Source organism: Prionailurus bengalensis, chromosome D2 (assembly GCF_016509475.1).
Source record: "Prionailurus bengalensis isolate Pbe53 chromosome D2, Fcat_Pben_1.1_paternal_pri, whole genome shotgun sequence".
Taxonomy (NCBI): domain Eukaryota; kingdom Metazoa; phylum Chordata; class Mammalia; order Carnivora; family Felidae; genus Prionailurus; species Prionailurus bengalensis.
In genome coordinates, this window is record NC_057351.1 from 57252143 (window position 1) to 57272255 (window position 20113).

A 20113-nucleotide genomic window follows, 5' to 3' on the forward strand; every position below is an offset into this window, starting at 1 on the left:
GGGCATTTTCCAAACCCAGCTGGCCAACTTCCTCTTCACCCCCCTCCTAGTCTGTTAGGCTCACCCCAAGGTTTACAAAATTACCCACACAGAACAGGAAATGCAAATGTTAAACTGCTCATAACGTTTGGCCATATTTTTCATGTGATTCACATTAAAGCATCTTATGTAAAAGTTGAACAAGCATTGAAAAAAAGTATACTAATTACAATGTAAGTGAATTGTTAAGAATTATAGAAAATTTGAATTCCTTGACTTCTATAGGCCAAGTTTGGAACTTTAACATAAGTGTTTGTTGGTGGTGGTGCTTTTGTTACTCTTTGTTTCCTTTTATTTACATGAAATGAAGTGGGAATAGAGAGGGGAACAAAGGAAAAATGACAGGAAACAGCCATCCACCTCCGCACCAAAATACCAGCAGAAAACCACAGTTATGCTGCCATCTAACAGTATATTCTGTTTAAGAAACTCCCTGATCCCAGAAACAGCCATGTAACTCTAGACTATAATGAAATTACATCCTGCACATGCTCAAAACCATCCTCCATAGCTTCTAATGACATAAATTTTGTTGTTGTTGTTCTTTGCTTTCTTGAACTCTCAGAGGAGATTTTGTTTTAGAAAAGAGCCTATGGCTTTCAGAGAAGGTGGTGAGGATGATGGACACAGACATGGTAATAGAAGTTTATCAGGACCTCTAGTTTCAGCTGCCATTAATTGGGAGCTGGGACAGAAGTGCCTGACCATTTCTTATCAAAGAGAGGAGAAAGCAGCCACTTTTCTTAAGGAGAACAAATGTCTGTCAGGGTAAATGATTCACGCAGAACACTCAGCCCTTTCCAGTGTGACAGTAGCTAGGCTCACTCTCAATCTGTCATCAAGGGACTGGTCATTTCTAAATCTCTTAAGAGAAAAGATTAAGATGCTCTTGGAATCACATACGTGCATTCAATTCTACTTTGCAAACCTTCAAATGGTGAGTATTCCTTGTTTAATTTTTCCAAGAAAAAGGTTAAATACTAAATAATGATAGTAACATAATAACTTTTGTACGGATATCAAGTTTCAAAAGTATTGCTCACAAAGATCATCTGAGATGAGAATGTAGAATATATTACCAGAAATTGAAAATTGGAGATGTCTTCAAATATTTCTATAATTTTCCCAGATGCTATTCAGGTAGGGTTTGCCCTTGGAAATCAGAGTTTTGATGGTGGTAAATATAACAATGGTTCTATGAGATTCTGGGATCCAGTCACTTGTGAGGTTACCATGTTCTGTAATCCTAGAATCCAAACTCCCAAAGGAGTATAATCAACACTCCATGTAATCTGAGGAATACAATCAAACAGACGTGCTTACTGCACAAAGTAAGCCTGAAAGTCAAACATCCACATTGAGGTAATACAGCTCTCAAAGGGATCAAATGACACCAGAGACAAATGTATCAAGTTGTTGTGGCAACTGATCCAAAGTGTGGTCCAGCTGTTCCCAGTCTGTTTTCCCAACATCAGAGGCTATTCACTCAAGGCAAACCATAAAAATACCTCCTTGCTCATAAAAAAAGACATTCTCTGACTTCTACGCCAGATTGTTCATCTCCTCAGGCCATGGTCTGCCTTTCCCCATTCTTCTGTTCATCAGTGTAGGATTTGGGGAGAAGCCTGCCAACAATTACACTTGGGTTCCCTAATTCAACAGAAAGGCAGGTTACCTCAGAAGAGCAGAGGAACATGTGATTCATCCACCCACAGCCACACACAAACTCAGTTCTCATCTTTTAGGCCCACTGCTTTGGACCAGGTGTTTATACACATCCTGTCGGGGCAAATGCTTTCAAAGTACGTTCAAGGGGAAGCTGATCTATTTCTTTTTTTCTCTATAAAGTAGATTACAAAATACACCTATTAAAAAGAATTGGTGAGGGAAATAGTATAGTGATAGAGTAAGCACTCTTCTCTGTGAACACACCTCAGTTAAATCCTGGATCATCACTTATTAGCTGTGAGTACTTAGAAAAGATACCTACTCTCATTTTGCCTTGTCAGGGCAATATTTCTGAGACTATAATGTGCATATGAAACACCTGGGGACCTTATTAGAATGCAGATTCTGACTTAGTAACTGGCCTGTGTTGAGGCCCAAGAGTCTGCATTTCTAACAACTCCCAGGAGATGCTAATGCTGCTGATCTGGACCACACTTTGAGTAGCAAGGTAGTCAGGTCTTTCAGGGATTTAATTTTATATAAAACAGCTAAAACAACGTTTGGCAGATGGAAGGCTTTCAGTTAGTGCTCTTCCCTTTTATTTTCATCATGCTCACCCCACACAATATATCACACAGAACACTATGTATATAGAGCTTCAATGTCTCCAAGGATTTGCAGTTTGAGACAGCCAAAATGGGATTCTAATAACATAAAATCTTTCATTCTTTTTTTCTAAAATGAAAAGAGACATGGAAAGGAAAAATGGTTCGGCTGGCTGGAAATATTGGAAAGTCCTCCCTAGAAGGTGGCTGTACTTTTGACTGTAGTGACCTTTCTGATAATAAACAATGAAGGAAAGATAAAACAACTGGAGATTTGGGAACAGTGGTCACATCTCCCATTTAGCTTCCAAAAATTTTAATATAACACAGTTTAAAGCTTTTTCATGCCTGTTGCCAAGGAAGGAACTTATTCAGAGACAATAAATATATATATTTTTTACCTCAAAGTAGTATGTATAAAAGTCAAGAGTATGTGTGGAAGAAAACCAGTTTCAAAAAGGCACCATTCCACTCATGTGCTATGTAGATGAATCATTTTGAAAGATTCTGCAACATATTGAACATTTAGAAATGTGACTTCCATAAAAAAATTGAGCAATCATATGATCGAAAGTTACTAAACACTCCTGATTGTAAGTATTATGCTAAACGCTTTACATGCGTCATCGCATTTATCCTCAGAGCAATCTTCCATGGTGGGTAATTATAGAACATCTAAGACCCACTCACACCTTGGAGATCTTGATCTAGCTGTCCCTTCCACCTGGAACACACTTCCTTAGGGTGTCTGCTTAGCTGACTCCCTCACTTCTTTCATATCTTTGCTCAAATGTCACATTCTTGAAGATCACTCTATTTAATACTGTGGTTTGCTCTCCACCCGCCCCCCCCAGCACTTCCTTTATTCATTTAAACCCTATTTAAGACTCAGTGCAGCTAAAGGTCTTGTACATGATAAATAAGTGTTAGAGCCCGAATTTAAAACCAGACTGTCTGACTCCAGACTAGCCAAAAACTTGTTTAACAGAGGAATAAAGAAAGTAAGCGTGAGGAAGCTGGCATCCACGCTTTTCCATTTCCCATGAAGTTGCCAACTAGCATTTCCCCAGGGTGGGCTCCAGGGTGATTGAGACAAGGACGATTGGGACCTGGCACAAAGATAGAAGGGGTGATCCTGGGATTTCAAGCCTCGTAAGTCTCTAAAAGCAGCCCATTTAATGCCCATACATTTAACAGATGCCCTTGATGTAATGCACATAATGTGCCTGGGCAGCTTTAATGAATGACAGATGTTATTAGCTATGCACAAGGCCCTGGACCAGTGTTTTTTAAAATTTTTCTCCTTAGGCAAAGGAGATACCTGTGGAAACCTGGAGATAATGCCATGCCTTTTTTGGGGTTTTGCATATGTGTGTACACTCCAAATGAGAAAGGAGTAGTCCAAATCAACAGTAGCCATGTAAGCCAGTTACCCCGGGAATGGCTGTGGTAAAGAGAGCCACTAATGGAGGCTACATAGCCTTCCAGAATTAGGTTGAGAGAAAAGCTACAAATACCCCTTTGGCTGATGATAAGGAACCTACTACCTGTGTCATAGGTATTACGCCTAATTTACAAAAGAAGTCATTAAGGCTAATGAGGTTCTGACCAACTTGCTTAAGTTCACACAAACAGTAGGTACTAAGGATTTGAATGCAGTCTGCTAGGCAGCAAAATCTGTGCTCTGGATCACTTCTGTAAAGAACTTCACATAAAGTTTGCCCCCAGAAAATGCTCAATTAAAATTAAATACACACATACACACACGCACACACACACACACAAACACACCACACACATGCAGCTGTGTATATATAGTCTTCCTAACACAAAGAGCTCTTTGAATTTTCAATTCACTTTAGAAAGTTCTCTTTCTCTCTCTTCCTTTTTCTCTAATTTTGTTTGCAGCCGAGTTCCATATGTCATTTATGGCTTTCTTCCCTGCTTATCCTTTCCTTTTTAAATCCTCTACAGCAGATATTTGTCTAGCAGAGCTCTCTCGAGCCCACAAGGATTTTCTTCCAATTGTCATCCTTACTTCCTCCACCAGGAGCACCTCTCCCATTCTCCTTTCCTCTTCTGGAAGAAGGAGAAAAAGCATGGTTTCCAAAGTGATCACTAGAAGGATAAACTCTTTGCTAACTAGACTCCTACTAAGCTCCCCAGGGGGCAGGATCTTGTCTCTCCTTTCTCCCTAGTGTATCCATAGTATCTAGCACAGTGCCTGAACCTGGTAGGTGCTCAATAAATATGTTTTGAATGGATTAATCAATAAAACACAACAGGATTATTCCACAGAACCACCCAGTTTCCTCCTTTGGTTGAAAAGACCATAAGCCAAAGCCTTGGAGCACCTGCAGAATGCTATAAAAATGTTCAGTAATAGAATATGCGCTAAGCATCTGTATATAGTGGACACTTTCAAAAGCACAGAGAGATGGAGAAGGATCACAGAAAGACAGAAGGGGAAGGAAGAAGGGAACTCACATTTGCAAGAGCTCAACCTATTGAGTGTACTGTGCAAAGTGCTTTTCATGCATGCCTCACCTAGCCTTCTCAATAGTTCTGTGAGGTAGGCATTAGCTCCACTTAATAGATGGGAAAACTGAAGGATCCCTCTGAAGGATTTACTTCTTCCTCAAGGCCACAAATCTAAGGGTCAGAGGGATTTTGTCCAGGACTGTTTGACTTCAAAGCCCTTGTTCTTTCTAACAAACCATAATGCACAGCTCCATAGGTTATTTGCTTCCAAAATAGTGTTTTAAATAAGTTTTAACACTTGTAAAACACTCTTTTGATTCACTTACATTGTTAAATCTTGCTTCTATATTTTTTCTAAATAGGGTCCACATTTCATTAGCACTCTTTTCTCTAAAATTGAGTATTGATATGATGGATTCCTTCAATTTTTCCTTTTAAACAGAATCTCTGCTTAACAAGTCATTCTAATGTCCCATTACCCGTGAATTTCCAATAGATGCTATTCTCAGAGTCATTTTGCTCACATTTACTTATATTGTAGGCAAATCTATAGTTGCACTTGCAATGACTTTTTTTAATGTTCATTTTTATGCTTTTAAATGTAGCTAAAAATCTAAATTATAGAATTGATCTCTTAAAATTGATCTCTTTAAGCCTACAGCTGTAGTAGACTCACCATATTTCGTTTTTCTGCAACAGCAGAAGTGAGGAATGATATATATAAGTGCAGACTAAGACCAACAAGAGAAAAGTGCTGACTTCTCTATAAGAGAAAAACTTATTGAAAATTAGATGACTTAAAGTTTTAACTCTGACTACAAGGGGCAGGGATTTTCTGAAGGCCAATTCCCAGGTTAATTTTTCTTACATCTTTTCTCCCATCCACATGTCAGAAAAGAGGCTTCTGAAGAAAGTTTTATGCCAAAAACCCTGGTAATAAATGTATTCTTAGAGATCAGATCTAGGCAGTCAATCTTGATGGCAGTGGCTTCCAGCTTTAGAGTGTGACCAGCATCACCCAGAGGGCATATTAGGGCACAATGCTGGATCCCGGCCAGTGGCTCTGGGATGACGTTTGAGAATTTGCATTTCTAACAAGTTCCCAAGTGCTGCTGCTGCTGCCAGTCTAGAAGCACACACTGTGTGCTCTCTGCAGTTTAAGTGCCCAGGGGCTACTGATGCTCAATTAGAAAGCTCCAGGGCAGTAGTTCCTAACCCTTACTAAATGTCAGAACCAACTGATGAGCTTCTTAAAAGTACTGATGTCTGGGAAATGCAGCCATAGAATTTTATCCTGTTGGTCTCTGCTATCGCTCACACAATGAGAACACCTGGGCTTGCCTAACTTGACAAATACTAAAAATGGATTTCATATCTTTTCAAAAATTAATTTTCAAATTTTATCTAAGAATAATCTGAAAGGTTACTTACTTATAAAATGGGAATATTATTTTTTCCCAAGATGATTGTGAGAATGAAACAAGACAAAATATATAAAATATCCCAAAATAGTGTGTGGACCATTACAGGCATACAACATTATTTAGTAGTGTTTTCCCTTCATGGTTCAGCACACTTTTCATGACTGCCAATAAAAGGTTCACTTAAAAAACAATCTGAGAGAAACAAAAGAGCAGACAGCAGAATTTCAGGTTAAATATGATGGTTTAAAAACAGGCATTTCCTGGGGCACCTGGGTGGCTCAGTCAGTTAAGTGTCTGACTCAGCTCAGGTCATGATCTCGTGGCTTGTGAGTTCAAGACTCATGACGGGCTCTGTGCTGCAGCTCAGAGGCTGGAGCCTGCTTCAGATTCTGTGTCTCCCTCTCTCTCTGCCCCTCACTTGCTCACATTCTGTGTCTCTAAAATGAATAAATGAATAAATGTTAAAAAATTAAAAACAACAACAAGAACAACAGGTATTTACTGAATTCTCTCCCAAAACCCCACTAAAACAATGGCAATGGGACCAAAAAGAAAAAAAAAAAAAAAAAAAAGAAGAAAGAAAACCAAAAGGACATTCACCTACATGGTCTCAGAGAATAGGACAGAAAAAGATCACAATAAAGATGTTATTAGAAAACAGAAGGAAGAGGAGGCTGAATTCCCTATCAGTCCCCAGAGCAGGAAGCACAAGGTGTCATCAGGAACAGAAGGGATAGGTGAACTGAAACAGGGCAATTGAAAAACAACTAGATTGTCAGATCCCTACCCTTATGCTACATCAGTGGTTGTTCAAATGTGGTCCAGGGACTCTTGGGAAGCCCTAGGGCCCTTTCGGGGGGGGTCCATGAAATCAAAACTATTTTCATAATTACACAATTATTTGCCATGTTCACTATCATTTTCCCACAAGTGTATAGTGGGGTTTTCCCCAGTTCATATGATGTGACAGTGTCACTGCTTTGGTGATTAATGAAACATATAACTCATATTTTCTTGTTTTCTATTCTAGACTTTTCTAAGGGATATTTTTGGTGTATAAGTACATACGCTTTCAAAAGTTAACTCAGTTTGTTCTCAATACTTCTACTGTATTCTTTATAATCTATTTTCTATTATACCTTCTGTAACCTGTGTAACCCCATCATCATTCAATAAGTTATTTATAAATTCTAATGTTTTTCTTATGACTATGGAAATAAAAACTTTGTTGTCTTGTGTTGCAATCACATTTTAAAATTATTTTGAAGACTTCTCTAAATTTTAAATTTATAAAAAGCATCTTAAAGAGTAGGTAATCATACTGCATGTGGTGCATCACATGGCTGGGGGACTGATAGAGTCTGTACAATCGATATTACTGAATGCCTGCTGAATGAAGTCGGTAAGTTAGTGAAAGAAATCACCCTTGTGCCACTTCTCAACAATTCAGGAATTTGTTAAATTAAAGATCTAGCTGCAAAGGTGAAGACAAAGTTAATATCTCAGAATATTAATGTCTGTATAAGCCTAAAGATGAAGCTTTTTTTCTTGTATCCATCTAATGTCAACACCAACTAATCATTGATAAAGATCTTCTTTCATGGGAATGACACTAAAATATACTTGGTGTATTGGCACTACATATAGATAGATGAAATATAGAAAGCGTTAGATAACTTATTTGGTTCTCATTTGTATTGGGAAAAACTATGTTGACATTTGAACTGATGGTACAAAAGCAACAGTGGACAAAAGTACACAATCAAGTCAGGAGCAGCAGACTGCTGGGGACTACTGTCACATACTTGCAATAAAACAAAAATGGCAATTTCACTTAATAATTTCTATGATCAAGTAATAAAACTAATAACTTTATTAAATTTTAACCTGAGTACACATTTAAAAAAATATTCTATATGAATAAATAGAAATAAACATAAAAGACTTCACCTCAACAGCAACTGAGTTGCAAACTGAACTGGTCATGTTTTTCATAGGACAATTTTTTTATTAAAAGAATGACAGGCAAATTTTAGTTGTTCAGACTTGGGTATTTGGAAGGTATTTTTTTTTTTCAAAAATGAACAAAACAAGCATGTCACTTCAATGAAAACAATCAGAACTTGCTGCTGATTATAAATTTTGAGCTGTTAGGTGAAAATTAGAATTTTAGAATATTTGTACCTGCTATCATGAGCTTGTCAGCTTCCCAAACCTTAACAAGGCTTTTCTGATTAGGTCAGTGGCGATATTAATGAATGTGCTTTTTTTTTTTTTTTTGAGGTTTCATAATGAAATGTGTTAGCATTTGGGAGATCTGTATAACTCATAACTCAGTAAAGCACTATTTTCCAAATGATCAATGCATGATGTTACAGAATCGTGCCTGGGTAAAAGATATATTCAAAACATAAGACCAACATACTTTTATACATCAGAGTCTGAAAAGTTCACTGATATGGCTTCATATTTCACACTACAACTAACCTTTAGGAAACTATCACTTAACTGAATTTTGGTGTAGTGTCTAGAAAAATAGCCATAATAATCTGAAAAAGGTTATTCAAGTAATCCTCCCTTTCCTAGATACGTATCTCTGGGAGGGAAAATTTTCTTCATAATCTTTTTTTTTTTTAATTTTCTTGAAATGTTTATTTATTTTTGAGAGAGAGACAGAGAGCGAGTGGGGAGTGGCAGAGACAGAAGGAAACACACAATCTGAAGCAGACTCCGGGCTCTGAGCCATCAGCACAGAGCCTGATGTGGGGCCCGAACTCATTTACCGCAAGATCATGACCTGAGCTGAAGTTCGATGCTTAACCGACTGAGCCACCCAGGCACACTAAAATTTTCTTCATATTCTTAAACCCAAACAACATATTGCCATAGAACATATAAGAAGACTTGTCTGCACATCTTCAATTAAGCTAGGTATTAAAGAGATCTACATGAATATAAAATAATGCCAATCTCCTCACTTAATTTTTTTTGTTTTTGAGAAAATATAGTTATTTTATAAAATACATTTTTTATGGTAAAATGTAATGGGTTTATTATTTAAAAATAAACACTTAAAAATTTCTGTTTCAATTCTAATATAGTAAATATCTATAAATATGATTTTCCTAAAAATTACTTTGGGCACTCAATGTTTTTCAAGAGTGAAAGGGTTCTGAGACAAAAATGTTGGAGGACCACTGCCCCCTACACAGTTAAGAAACTGCTGCATTTCCGATAAAGCAGCACATCAGCCGTTAAGCCAGAGTCGGAGACACCATGCACAGTTGAGGTGGGGTCAACCATACTGCAAACAAGAGGAGTAAAAAGCCTACATAGTAAACAATAAGATATCTAGTCCCCTTCCTCAAATGTGAGAATACCTGCTGACTTATATTTCTGAGATGAGAGAAGGGAGAATTCTTCTCTGGAAAAACTAAATTACATAAGAGAAAAAACCAACAGATATAGACAGTTAAGAGTACCCTAATGTAACAACCCAGCCAGATCACCCTACATAGACCCCCATTATTAAGAAGAAATATCCATAAACAAAAAATGTCCAATCAGCTTTACATGCCTCTTTCTTAAATATGAGTAGAGATCCAAGAATCATTTGACATTTGAGGAAAATCTTTAATGTGAAAGACAAAAACCAAAGTAAAGAAATGGCAAAAGGAGAGAAGAACATAGAGGAAACAATTTAATACAGAAATCATAAAAAAAAATATTGGAGAAAGAAAGAAACAAAAGAAGGAAGGAAAGGAGGGAGGGATGAAGGTGGGGAGGGAAGGAATAGAAAAGAAGAAAAGGAGCAAAATAAACAAACACTTAAAGTTGATATCCTCAGAGAGAAAACAGAAGATAACTGCATCCAGAAATAAGTAAATAAATAAAGGAGAGGTCATTAACAGGAAGGATTGAGGAACAAAAAGAGCTTTTGGAAATTAGATATATGATAACAGAAATGAAAATTTCAACAGAAAATTTAGATGATTAAGTAGATTTATCAGAAAACAGAAGAAAAAGAAAGGAGAGAAAACATATAACAATTAGAGTACTATTTGAGGAGTCCTGATATCTGACTAGCAGAAGTTCCAGAAAGAGAAAGCACAAAAAATAAAATGAAGAAAATTATCAAAGAAAAAAAGATCAAGAAAATTTCCCAAACTGAAGGGTATGAATTTCAGATTGAGAGGATCTACATCTAGTGAACAGAATATAAAGACAGTTGCATAAAGGATCACTGGGGACAAGGAAAAGATCTTAAATGTACCAAGAGAGAAAAAAAAAAAAAACCAACAAGGCAAATAAAAGAACTGGAGATTAAAAAGGCATCGGATTTCTCAACAGTTACAGGAAAAACTAGAATAAAATGGAATTAAAGCATCAAAATCTGAGGGAAATCTGTATGCATCCAAAATATAAATCAAACTCTAATACAAGGTCTCAACATGTTTACCCCTCATTTATCTTTTCTCAGGAAGTTCCTAGAAAAAAAATGTTCCACCAAAATGAGGGAGTAAACCTCAAAAGAAGGCATGGATCCAATAAATAAAGAGAGTCAAAAGGAATCCCTACGATGATGGTGAAGGGAGATCCCAGGACAACAGCTGTGCAGGAAGCACTGAGATCAACCCAGTCCAGATGGGATCAGAGGAGGGATGGCTTCAGGACAGCAGGACAAGGACAAGATGAAACTGATGGCTACCTGGGGTGTCTGGATAGAGAGAGAGAGAGAGAGAGGAGGTTTACCCCTCTGGTACAGAGTTTAGGGATGAATTAGGGATAGATTAATAGGAAACTAGGTGAATGAAAAAGAGACAGTTATTAGCTCCAGGGAAAACAGGAAGTTGTGAAAGAAAGAAAGAAAATAACCATAGCACACTACATTCTCTGCTGTGAGTCATATTTACATAGTAATAAAAATGTGAATGCTGAACTCTAACCAATACTTCGATATAAAATATTGGAAGATGGGTAAAGTAAAGTATTTCAGCGTATGAAGAGCTAGAGAGGTATGAGAGCTAAATTCTCATATTCCATAGTAGGAAGTTTATAGATAATATTTGAACTGGAAAAAAAATCAAGACATAGCAGCATCAGACTGCTTGGAAATATGGAAACAAATAGAAGCGGCTAAAATTGTGACATTTGTTTCTGGAGAGGTGAATATGGGGGTGAGAAGGGTGGAGCTGGGTACTGATGGTTTCTATTATAAACAAAAATGCAATATGTGCTTATTACAGAAAAAAGAAAAGTAAAAATGGGAATAAAAGAGTCTCAATACTCCCTACATCTAAAGATAAACACTATTAACCTATTAGTGCCTTTTGAGTTTATGTGAATTTTTATATATTATTGAAGTATGATTTGTATATTTTATATTTTACTTTATTCACTTAACAAAAGCATTTTCCCAATTCTTATGTTTTTCACATAAATATTTTCACAGCAATTTATTGTATTATATAATAGATACCATTATTTAGTGTAACAATTTAGGCTTTTCCACAATATTTTATTATAAAAAATTTCTAACAGAGACAGGTGGAAATATATAGTGTATATAGTGTGTGTGTGTGTGTGTATATCTATATATATATAGATATATATATAGATATATATATAGATATATATATAGATATATATATATAGATATATATATAGATATATATATAGATATATATATAGATATATATAGATATATATAGATATATATAGATATATATATAGATATATATATAGATATGTATATATCTATATATATATCTATATATATATCTATATATATATCTATATATATATAGATATATATATGATATAGTGAAAACCGTAGATCTACCACCTAGGTTCTACAATTGACATTTTACTACACTTTCTCTATCTCACATTTATCAATCTATCTATCACTCTATCCATTCATTGATCCATTTTATGTTTTTAAGCATTTCAAAGTAAGTTGTAGACAACACTTTATCAGGCATATTGTTAACTAGAGTTAACATCTGTTTATAGTTCTTTTTCTTAAGTAAATTTTACATATATAATGATATGCACAAATCTTAAGAATGCCATTTGATGAATTTTAACAAATGCACATTCCTATGTACCCAAATCCCCTATTAAGATTACAATCACCCCAAAAAACTTCCTCATGTGCCCTTCCCTCTCAATCTATATCCCTACCCTCTACAACCTATAAAAGCAATGTTCTAATTTTTAAAACTTCATATAATTGCAATATATAAATGTTCTTTTTAATATAAGGCTTTTTCCACTTAGCATAATGACTCTGAGATTCATCCATGTTGTGGAGTATATCATTAGTTTGTTCTTTGACCTTGCTGAGGCACATTCCTTTGTATGAATACACAACAGTTTGTTTAATCTATTCTGTTGCTGATGGACACCTGGGTTGTTTCTAGTTTTTGCCTGCTATGAACATTCTTTATTTTTTTAATGTTTATTTATTTATTTTGAGAGAGAGAGTGAGAGAAAGAGAGAGAGAGAGAAAGAGAGGGAGAGCTGTGGGGGGGGGGGCAGAGAGAGAGGAAGATAGAGGATCTGAAGCGGGCTCTGCTCTGACAGCAGAGGGCCCAATGTGGGGCTAATTCCATTACCTAAGTTATCTCAGGGTTTCTATTTATTGCTCATTCTTTGGCCATGGGTCACATTTTTCTGTTTCTTTGCATATCTAGTAATTGTTTAATTGTATACTGTGAAGTGTGGATGATATTTTATAGAAACAGAAGAGTGTTTGTTTTGGATCTAGCGGGAAGTTGGATGAATGGCTAATCATCCAACTTGTGGCAGCTTCAGTTTACGCTTTGTTAGGGTGAATCTGTTTTGGCTATACATTAGAATTAGGGAAAATCCTTTGTCCCAGGACAAGACTTTACTCCTGAGGCATAACTCCTAATTTTCACTGTAAAGCATAAGGTGTTTATCAAGTCTCTCTAAATCTGTGAAATTCAAGTTCCAAGCTGTCCCTCATGTGACAGATTGCAGCTGAAATCACTGTTCAACTTTTTCAGGTTTCCAGTTGTTATTTTCTACCAGGCTCCTTGGAGTCTCCCTTGAATATGCACATTTCATGGATCAGGCAAAGATCTGAAGGAAGTTTATGTGCATATTTGGTGTTTTGCCCATAGCTCCTTCTTTCTGAGATTTCTACCTTCTGATTCCTTCTGAGATCTCAAACCAATATAATCATGTATTTTGTTTGAGTTTTAGCCACAACATACTGCATGAATTCTTAAGTAACCACAGATCTCACTAGTATCATTCACTTCTTTCAAGGATTGAATAACCTTTTCCAGTTTTTGCTGCCTTTTGGTCACTCTCCAGTGTGTGTGTGTGTGTGTGTGTGTGTGTGTGTGTGTGTGTATTATTTATTTATTATTTATTTGGTCCAGATTTAGCACTGATAACTGATACAAACTACTGCACTACTTCTGTAGTTGGAACTTCATCCCAGTAACTCTTGCTGGGTTGGGCAGGACCAATCATTAAGTCATGTATCTTCTACTCAAAATCCAAGAGCATGAACTTTCAAATCAAAACAGGCTAACTATATAGACCTATTTATTTATTACTTCGGACTCAGGGTTCTTGTTCAAGCTCCAAGCTCAATATTCCAGTACTGAATTGATTCTTTTGGCTACCTACATATCGATATATATTGGCAAATTCTATGTTCTTTTAATTTTTTCTGATAATGACTCTTGATTTCTTTACATTATTAAGAAATTCACCTCGACATTTCTCAGGGTTAGAGAAACATGGTATTTGGCTTTAATTTTCATTGAATTCTCCTGGCCAGGATTTCCTGGAATTGTTCCATGACTACTCCAAGTCTTGATTGAAAACTATGGCTGGAAGGGATAAATGGTGGATTCCAGGTGCTACTGGTTGTCCCCAGATGAGTGCTGGTCCTGGAGCCAAAAGAAACACAACCCCTTGCCTGCTTTGGGGGGTATTTTTAGAGTAGTTGCAAACACATGACATTTATCTTGAGAAGTGGCCAATATTTTAAAAATAGCTAATAAACAAAATATATTTATAAAAATTTTATTTCTCCACTATAAACAAAATACTGTGCTCACTTCATTCCATTTGTGCTATGGAAAGTGTTTGAATATGGAAGAAAAACTTTTTCCAATCCTCCTTGTCAGTCATAGTAACTGAGTAAGCCTTACATTCTTACCCAATAGTTTTCATACACTGATCTCTTAATTTCTCCTTATAAACACTGCAAATTCTTCAAGCTCCAGCCTTTACACTACATTATCCAGATAGCCTTTGATTAAAGACAGTGAAGAGAATTTGAATTGCCCAGTAGAATGTAATGTTTTCAGTAAAAAAAAGCATTGTTGTGTAATCAAAGTAGTAACAGTTAAGAGAATAGCCCTTGGAGTGAGACAGACTCTACTTTAAGTTCACAACCTGCCATTTACTGTGTAATGTTTGGATTTTCTACAACTTCCTTTAAGTTATGTAAGAGATAAAAGTATCCCCAAACTCATTTGGTTGCTGTGAAGATCAGTTATGGTAAGGCATAAAAGGTTTACAACAGTTCCTGCCACATTATGATCATCAATATTGTTACCTTCTTTCAGTAAAGGCCCAATAAACAATAGACTAAATAAGCATTTTGGAACTAAATGATATTCTGGTGGAACAGAAAAACACACAAATTACAATAATAAATTAAGAGAAAAATATAAGTTGTATAAAGTACCATGGAAAAAAAAGAGCTAAGAAAGAAAATTAAACACAATCTGTTTCAGATAGGATCATCAGGGAAGGCCTCTCAAAGAAGATAACATGTCAGTTGAGTATTTAGAGATGAGAAGGAGCTAGCCACATAAACAAATAGGACAACAGCATTCTAGGCAGAGACAATAGCACATACAAAGATCCTGAGGAAGACATGCATGTGAACCTTCTAAAAAATGAAAGACCATTATGGTGTTGGGACAGAATGAGTAAGGTTAGGGTGGTACTAGAGGTCAAACTACTAGAAGCAGCAGAGGTCAAACACAAGGCACCTTCCTTATAGGACAGAGTAGAGAGTTTGGCCTTTTGTCTAAGTGCAAAGGGAAGCCACTGAGGGGTTTTAAACATGGGGAAGACAAGATCCTTAGACCTACTCAATCCATGACTCACAAAACAAACTGAAGGAGGATAAAAATTTCTGGAAACCTTTAGAACTTGATGTTTAGAGAAACTAAGTACAAATGGCTAATAAAATATTTTCCATTATGATTGAAGTTATTGATTGCTAACAGTCAAAAATCCTTTTGGGATAATTAATGAAGATTTCATCCACTGTTCTTGCTTTCACAACTGTCATGCATCCCAAAGAATACTGTGACCACTTAAAACAGAGGAAGTAAATGTGTTAGGCAGGCAGGTTTAGAGTCACTGAGAAAGGTGGTCATAGTTGACAGCTATGAGGGCCCAGAATAGGAGCACATGTCTGAGCCGTGGGGACTACATTAGATGAGAGATGACCTGGAAGATGCTGTGGGATAGATTTCTTACAAAAAGGAAGGGCAAGATTCCAGTAAAAAATTGGTGAGACATTGTGAGATACTGACATGCCAGCACAAATACCATAAGGAAACTTAAAATTAATTTATGTATCTGATAATTATCTTTACAAATCAAGATACCCTTAAGGTAACAGGTCTTTCCCACTGTAAGCTTCTTCCTGGAATACTAGGGTTTATCTTCTCTTGAGGCTGCTTCATTCCCTTCATATTCCATTTTTTAAAATTGCTTCATGTTAGTAACACTCTAGGCACTATTTAAGACCACTGCCATTACCATAATGAAGTGTTGCTATTTTTCACATGATATGTTGACTATTGAACACTACTTCCTCTCTTAAGGAAATTTATTCTCAAGGAAAAGCTCAGATGAGTGGTGGCATGCTTAGATTCCCATTACCTGTTCACTGATGGCATATTAATTTAAAAGTGTCCATAATAGCTGAGCTTTTAGTGTTTTTAAAAAAAATTTGCAACAACAAAACAAAATTATATTCCCATGAGATAGTATGCATCATAAGAACAGCTTTGGAGTTAGTTTTAACTTTTTCTCTTGGAGGATAGAGAGTGGCTTATTAGATGTCAGGTATAAACTTCATGACAACTTATTATCTCTCATTTCACAGTAGCTGATAATAAGTAAGAGCAAAAATGGTGAATACCTACTGTTGCCAGGTAACTGCATCCACTGTGCTTCCTGCCACCTTCATGAATCTATAAGGAACAGAAAGAACAAATAAAATAAGCTGAGACATAGATCAGGCCAATCTTTGGGCTGAGAGTCCACAGCCACAATTATGGCCTATCTGGAGTTACTGCAAGTTAAAGTATACAGAAGGTGAAGGTAAGGGTACTTTCAGCTCTCCACATGTCCTTTACCATCTAGAAATCAGGACCCCAGTACAGCATGCTCTCTATGTTTGTCTTCCCAAGCCCTTGCCTGATGGCTTCCACATCACTTTCCCCATGAACAAAATTTCTCTCTCCCGTTTTCTATTCTCTGAAGACTCTGAAATCTGCTAGGAAACAAATAAACAGTAACATTTCCCAGAATGATACCACAATAGATAGATGCCTTTGAAAAACCTTAGTCCTCTCCTTCTGAAGACAGCATGGCAAAACCCAATTTAGTTATGTAAATATAAAGCACTATCAAATACACCCCAGGGATGGCTGCCATGCCTATCTGAGTGTAGAAAACTGAATGCCACACAGAGAAATCTTTTTCTTTTTAGTGTTTCAAGTTTTTCTTTAAATTCTAGTTAGTTAACATACGGCATTATGTTAGTTTCAGGAGTAGAATTTAGTGATTCATCACTTACGTATAACACAGAGACATCTAACTATTTCTGAAGCAGTGAAGTAGAGGACTGAGTGTCATCTGACATTTGCTCAGCTCAAAGGAAACCAGACCTGTTTCCTCACAAAACACACAGCAAAGCCTTACTTTATTAATCCCCCAGCCTTCTATGCTTCTACCAAAACCAAAGAACTGGGAAGAAGCATACAAGGCCCCACAGATGCCACAAGGTGTCATAAACTTAAAGTCTGTGAATGACCCAACTACCTACTTTTCTCCATTATCTCCATCCACATGTTCTGAGGCCATCTGCTGTCAAAGCCATTGTTACTATTTGAGAGAGTTACATCCAGATACAGGAAATCAAAAGGAGTTTCTCAGTTCTTCAAGATATTCCTTTCAACCCTGAGACCCTGGAGGGGAACTCTTCTTCAGACAGAAGCACTTTTCCATCAATACATCATAACCAAAGAACTCTTTCGCTAAGAAGGGAGACAGTGTTTTGTCAAGAAGGTCCTATCCCACCCTATCCCAGCACAATCTGGGAGGGAGACACATGGCAAAGGGGTTGCCATGTGCTGCCCAAACAGAGGCTCTGCTTTGTCATGATGGTGGAAGAGTACTTAATCTTTGCAGGACTGAAAGAGAGAGAGAGAGGATGCCAGTACTGCTGTTTAGCATTGCAGTGAACTTTATAAAAGATGACAAAGAAGGAGAGGGAGATGGGGTCGATAGGAGAACGAGTATGGGAGAGGAGGGGAAGGGGAGGAGGTGGCAGCTTGGTTCTTGTCTGTATGGCTTTGTCTGTTTTCTCCAGTACCATTTAGTAGTCCAGGAGCAAGAATATGGGAAATGGAACATAGGCGTGATCAAGGAATGGAATTGGTTTGATGGGTAAGACCAAAATGTAAATGGAGATTGAAGGGAATGAGTACCTACTTAGTACCAGCCATTCACATGTGTTATTTCTTATAATTCTCAACACTCTTTTGCTTGGTAAGATGGTTATTATTGATTCCATTATACAAATTACTAACTTCTCTCCTGGCTGGAGAAATAGTGTCTCCAGACATCCCAAACAGCCCGTTTTTATGGAGTTATGCCACCCCTCTTAGTAGCACTTCTTGGGAAGCAGGGCATGACGAAGCAAAGCAATAAATACAAGCTGGAAAATTTTGAAAATAGAAATATTTTATGTAAAATTGTCTTAATTTACATATAAAATAAACATAATAAAAGATAACACTAACATTTATAGTGATTTATCATTATAAGATGTTTTTTAGCTTCTTGTAGATATAATTTCACATAGCCTCGAAACCACCTGGTATGTAGTGAATATTTCTGATTTATGGTGCAGAAGGCTGAATCTGGTAGAGGTTATGTGACTTGCTCAAATTCATAGAGCTAGTGTGGACTAAACCCAGGTTCTCTGACTCCAAGCCCTACCCTCTTTCAAGGATTCTATGCTGCCTTCAAGCTGTTTTCACTGAGGCCAAGAAGTACAGTAGAACTCTAAGATGCAAAAAAAAAAATAATAAATAAAAAATAATAAGTTGAATTCTTGCCTTGAGAAAATACTAGCAATTTACCTTCTTTGCTTGTTGGCTTCCTCTCAGACTTGAGCATTTCATGCCTATTTGTAAGAGAATATGATGAAGCAGGTATCAAAAGTGACTGACCAGGGGCCTCTGCCATACTACAACCACCCTAAAGCCAAGAAGAAAGACCCAGAGACCATCAGCTATCAGAGTTTCTGTTGCTGTACTACTCGTACAAACTAATTGCGGTGGGACAGCAAGTCAAGGGAGCAGTTAGCTCTACCTTCTGTGGTGTTATAAGAGAGATAAACATTGAGAAAAGCTTTACACTGCACATGATACTGAATATGGCATTGAAAGAAGGTAGGATTTTGCCATGAAGAGCAGGCCAGACATAAGAACAGCCTGAGCAAAGCAAGGTAGAAGCAAGGTGGTGTGTTCTCAGGAGTCCAACATGACTGGATGTTAGAAGACAGGTAAGGGAATGACAGGAAGTCAGGCTGGTCAGGTCACTAGCTGCTAGCCTATGATGCTAACAAGTCTGGTCTCTCCCCCTTAACAACTAGGTACAAGTCCAGCTCCTATTTATCTTTGTAGGACTAGTACCCAACATAACATTGCAAAATACAGCTGGCTCTTTCTTCACGTATATTTGTTGGATTTATCCTGTGTCTAAACAAATAAGGGAGTATCAGGATCAGATTTGAGTTTCAGGAAGATCACTCTGGCTATGGTAAATGTGAAAGGTACTGCTGTGGACAAACAGGAAGGAGATGACTGCAGAGAGATGGGAGGCTTGGAATGTAAGAATGAAAAAAGACCCACTGAGTAACACTGATGGAGCACTCAAGAAGTTGATGGGCAACCCAGGAACAGACTTTTGATGCTGATGTTGGTGAATGTATTCCAATTCTCTTGAATATGCCTCAAAGAACTGGAAGTAAATAGTCATTGATGATAACAGCTATGCATTCACAAGAAAATTAGGAGGAAAAAAAAATCATCAATGCCCTGCTTGGCTAAAAGGGTCTGGGCTGGGTAGGCAATTAAGAAGACACCTGGGTGCCTGGGTGGATCAGTGGGTTAAGTGTCCAACTTTGCCTCAGGGCTTGATCTCCTGGCTCTGGAGTTTGAGCCCACATTGGGCTCTGTGCTGACAGCTCAGAGCCTGGAGCCTGCTTCAGATTCTGTCTCTGCCCCTCACCTGCTCGCACTCTGTTTCTCTCTCTCTCTCTGCCCCTCACCTGCTCGCACTCTGTTTCTCTCTCTCTCTCTCTCAAAAAAAAAATAAATAAATAAATAAATAAATAAATTAAAAAATAAGAACTCATCTAATTTGGTGTCTTAAAAGTTGGAAACTTGTTCTTCATGATACTATAATCTGGAGATCCTCATATGTATTGGATAGTTTGTTCTGCTATAGGTTGATAATTAAGTCCTTAAGTAACTTTCCATTATTAAAAGTAGCAGTATAAAAAGAGTGGGAAAACTAGAGTTAGGA

The 20113-nt window shown here is 37.0% G+C and overlaps 1 protein-coding gene across 1 annotated transcript in view; it reads right to left on the bottom strand.

The window, feature by feature from the left end:
- HPSE2 (heparanase 2 (inactive)) overlaps positions 1-20113 on the bottom strand; it is a 663935-nt gene that overhangs the window by 201185 nt on the left and 442637 nt on the right. The window contains exon 6 of the mRNA XM_043597217.1: positions 16438-16485. Coding sequence (XP_043453152.1) covers positions 16438-16485 — 48 coding nt within the window. The remainder of the gene's footprint in view (positions 1-16437; positions 16486-20113) is intronic.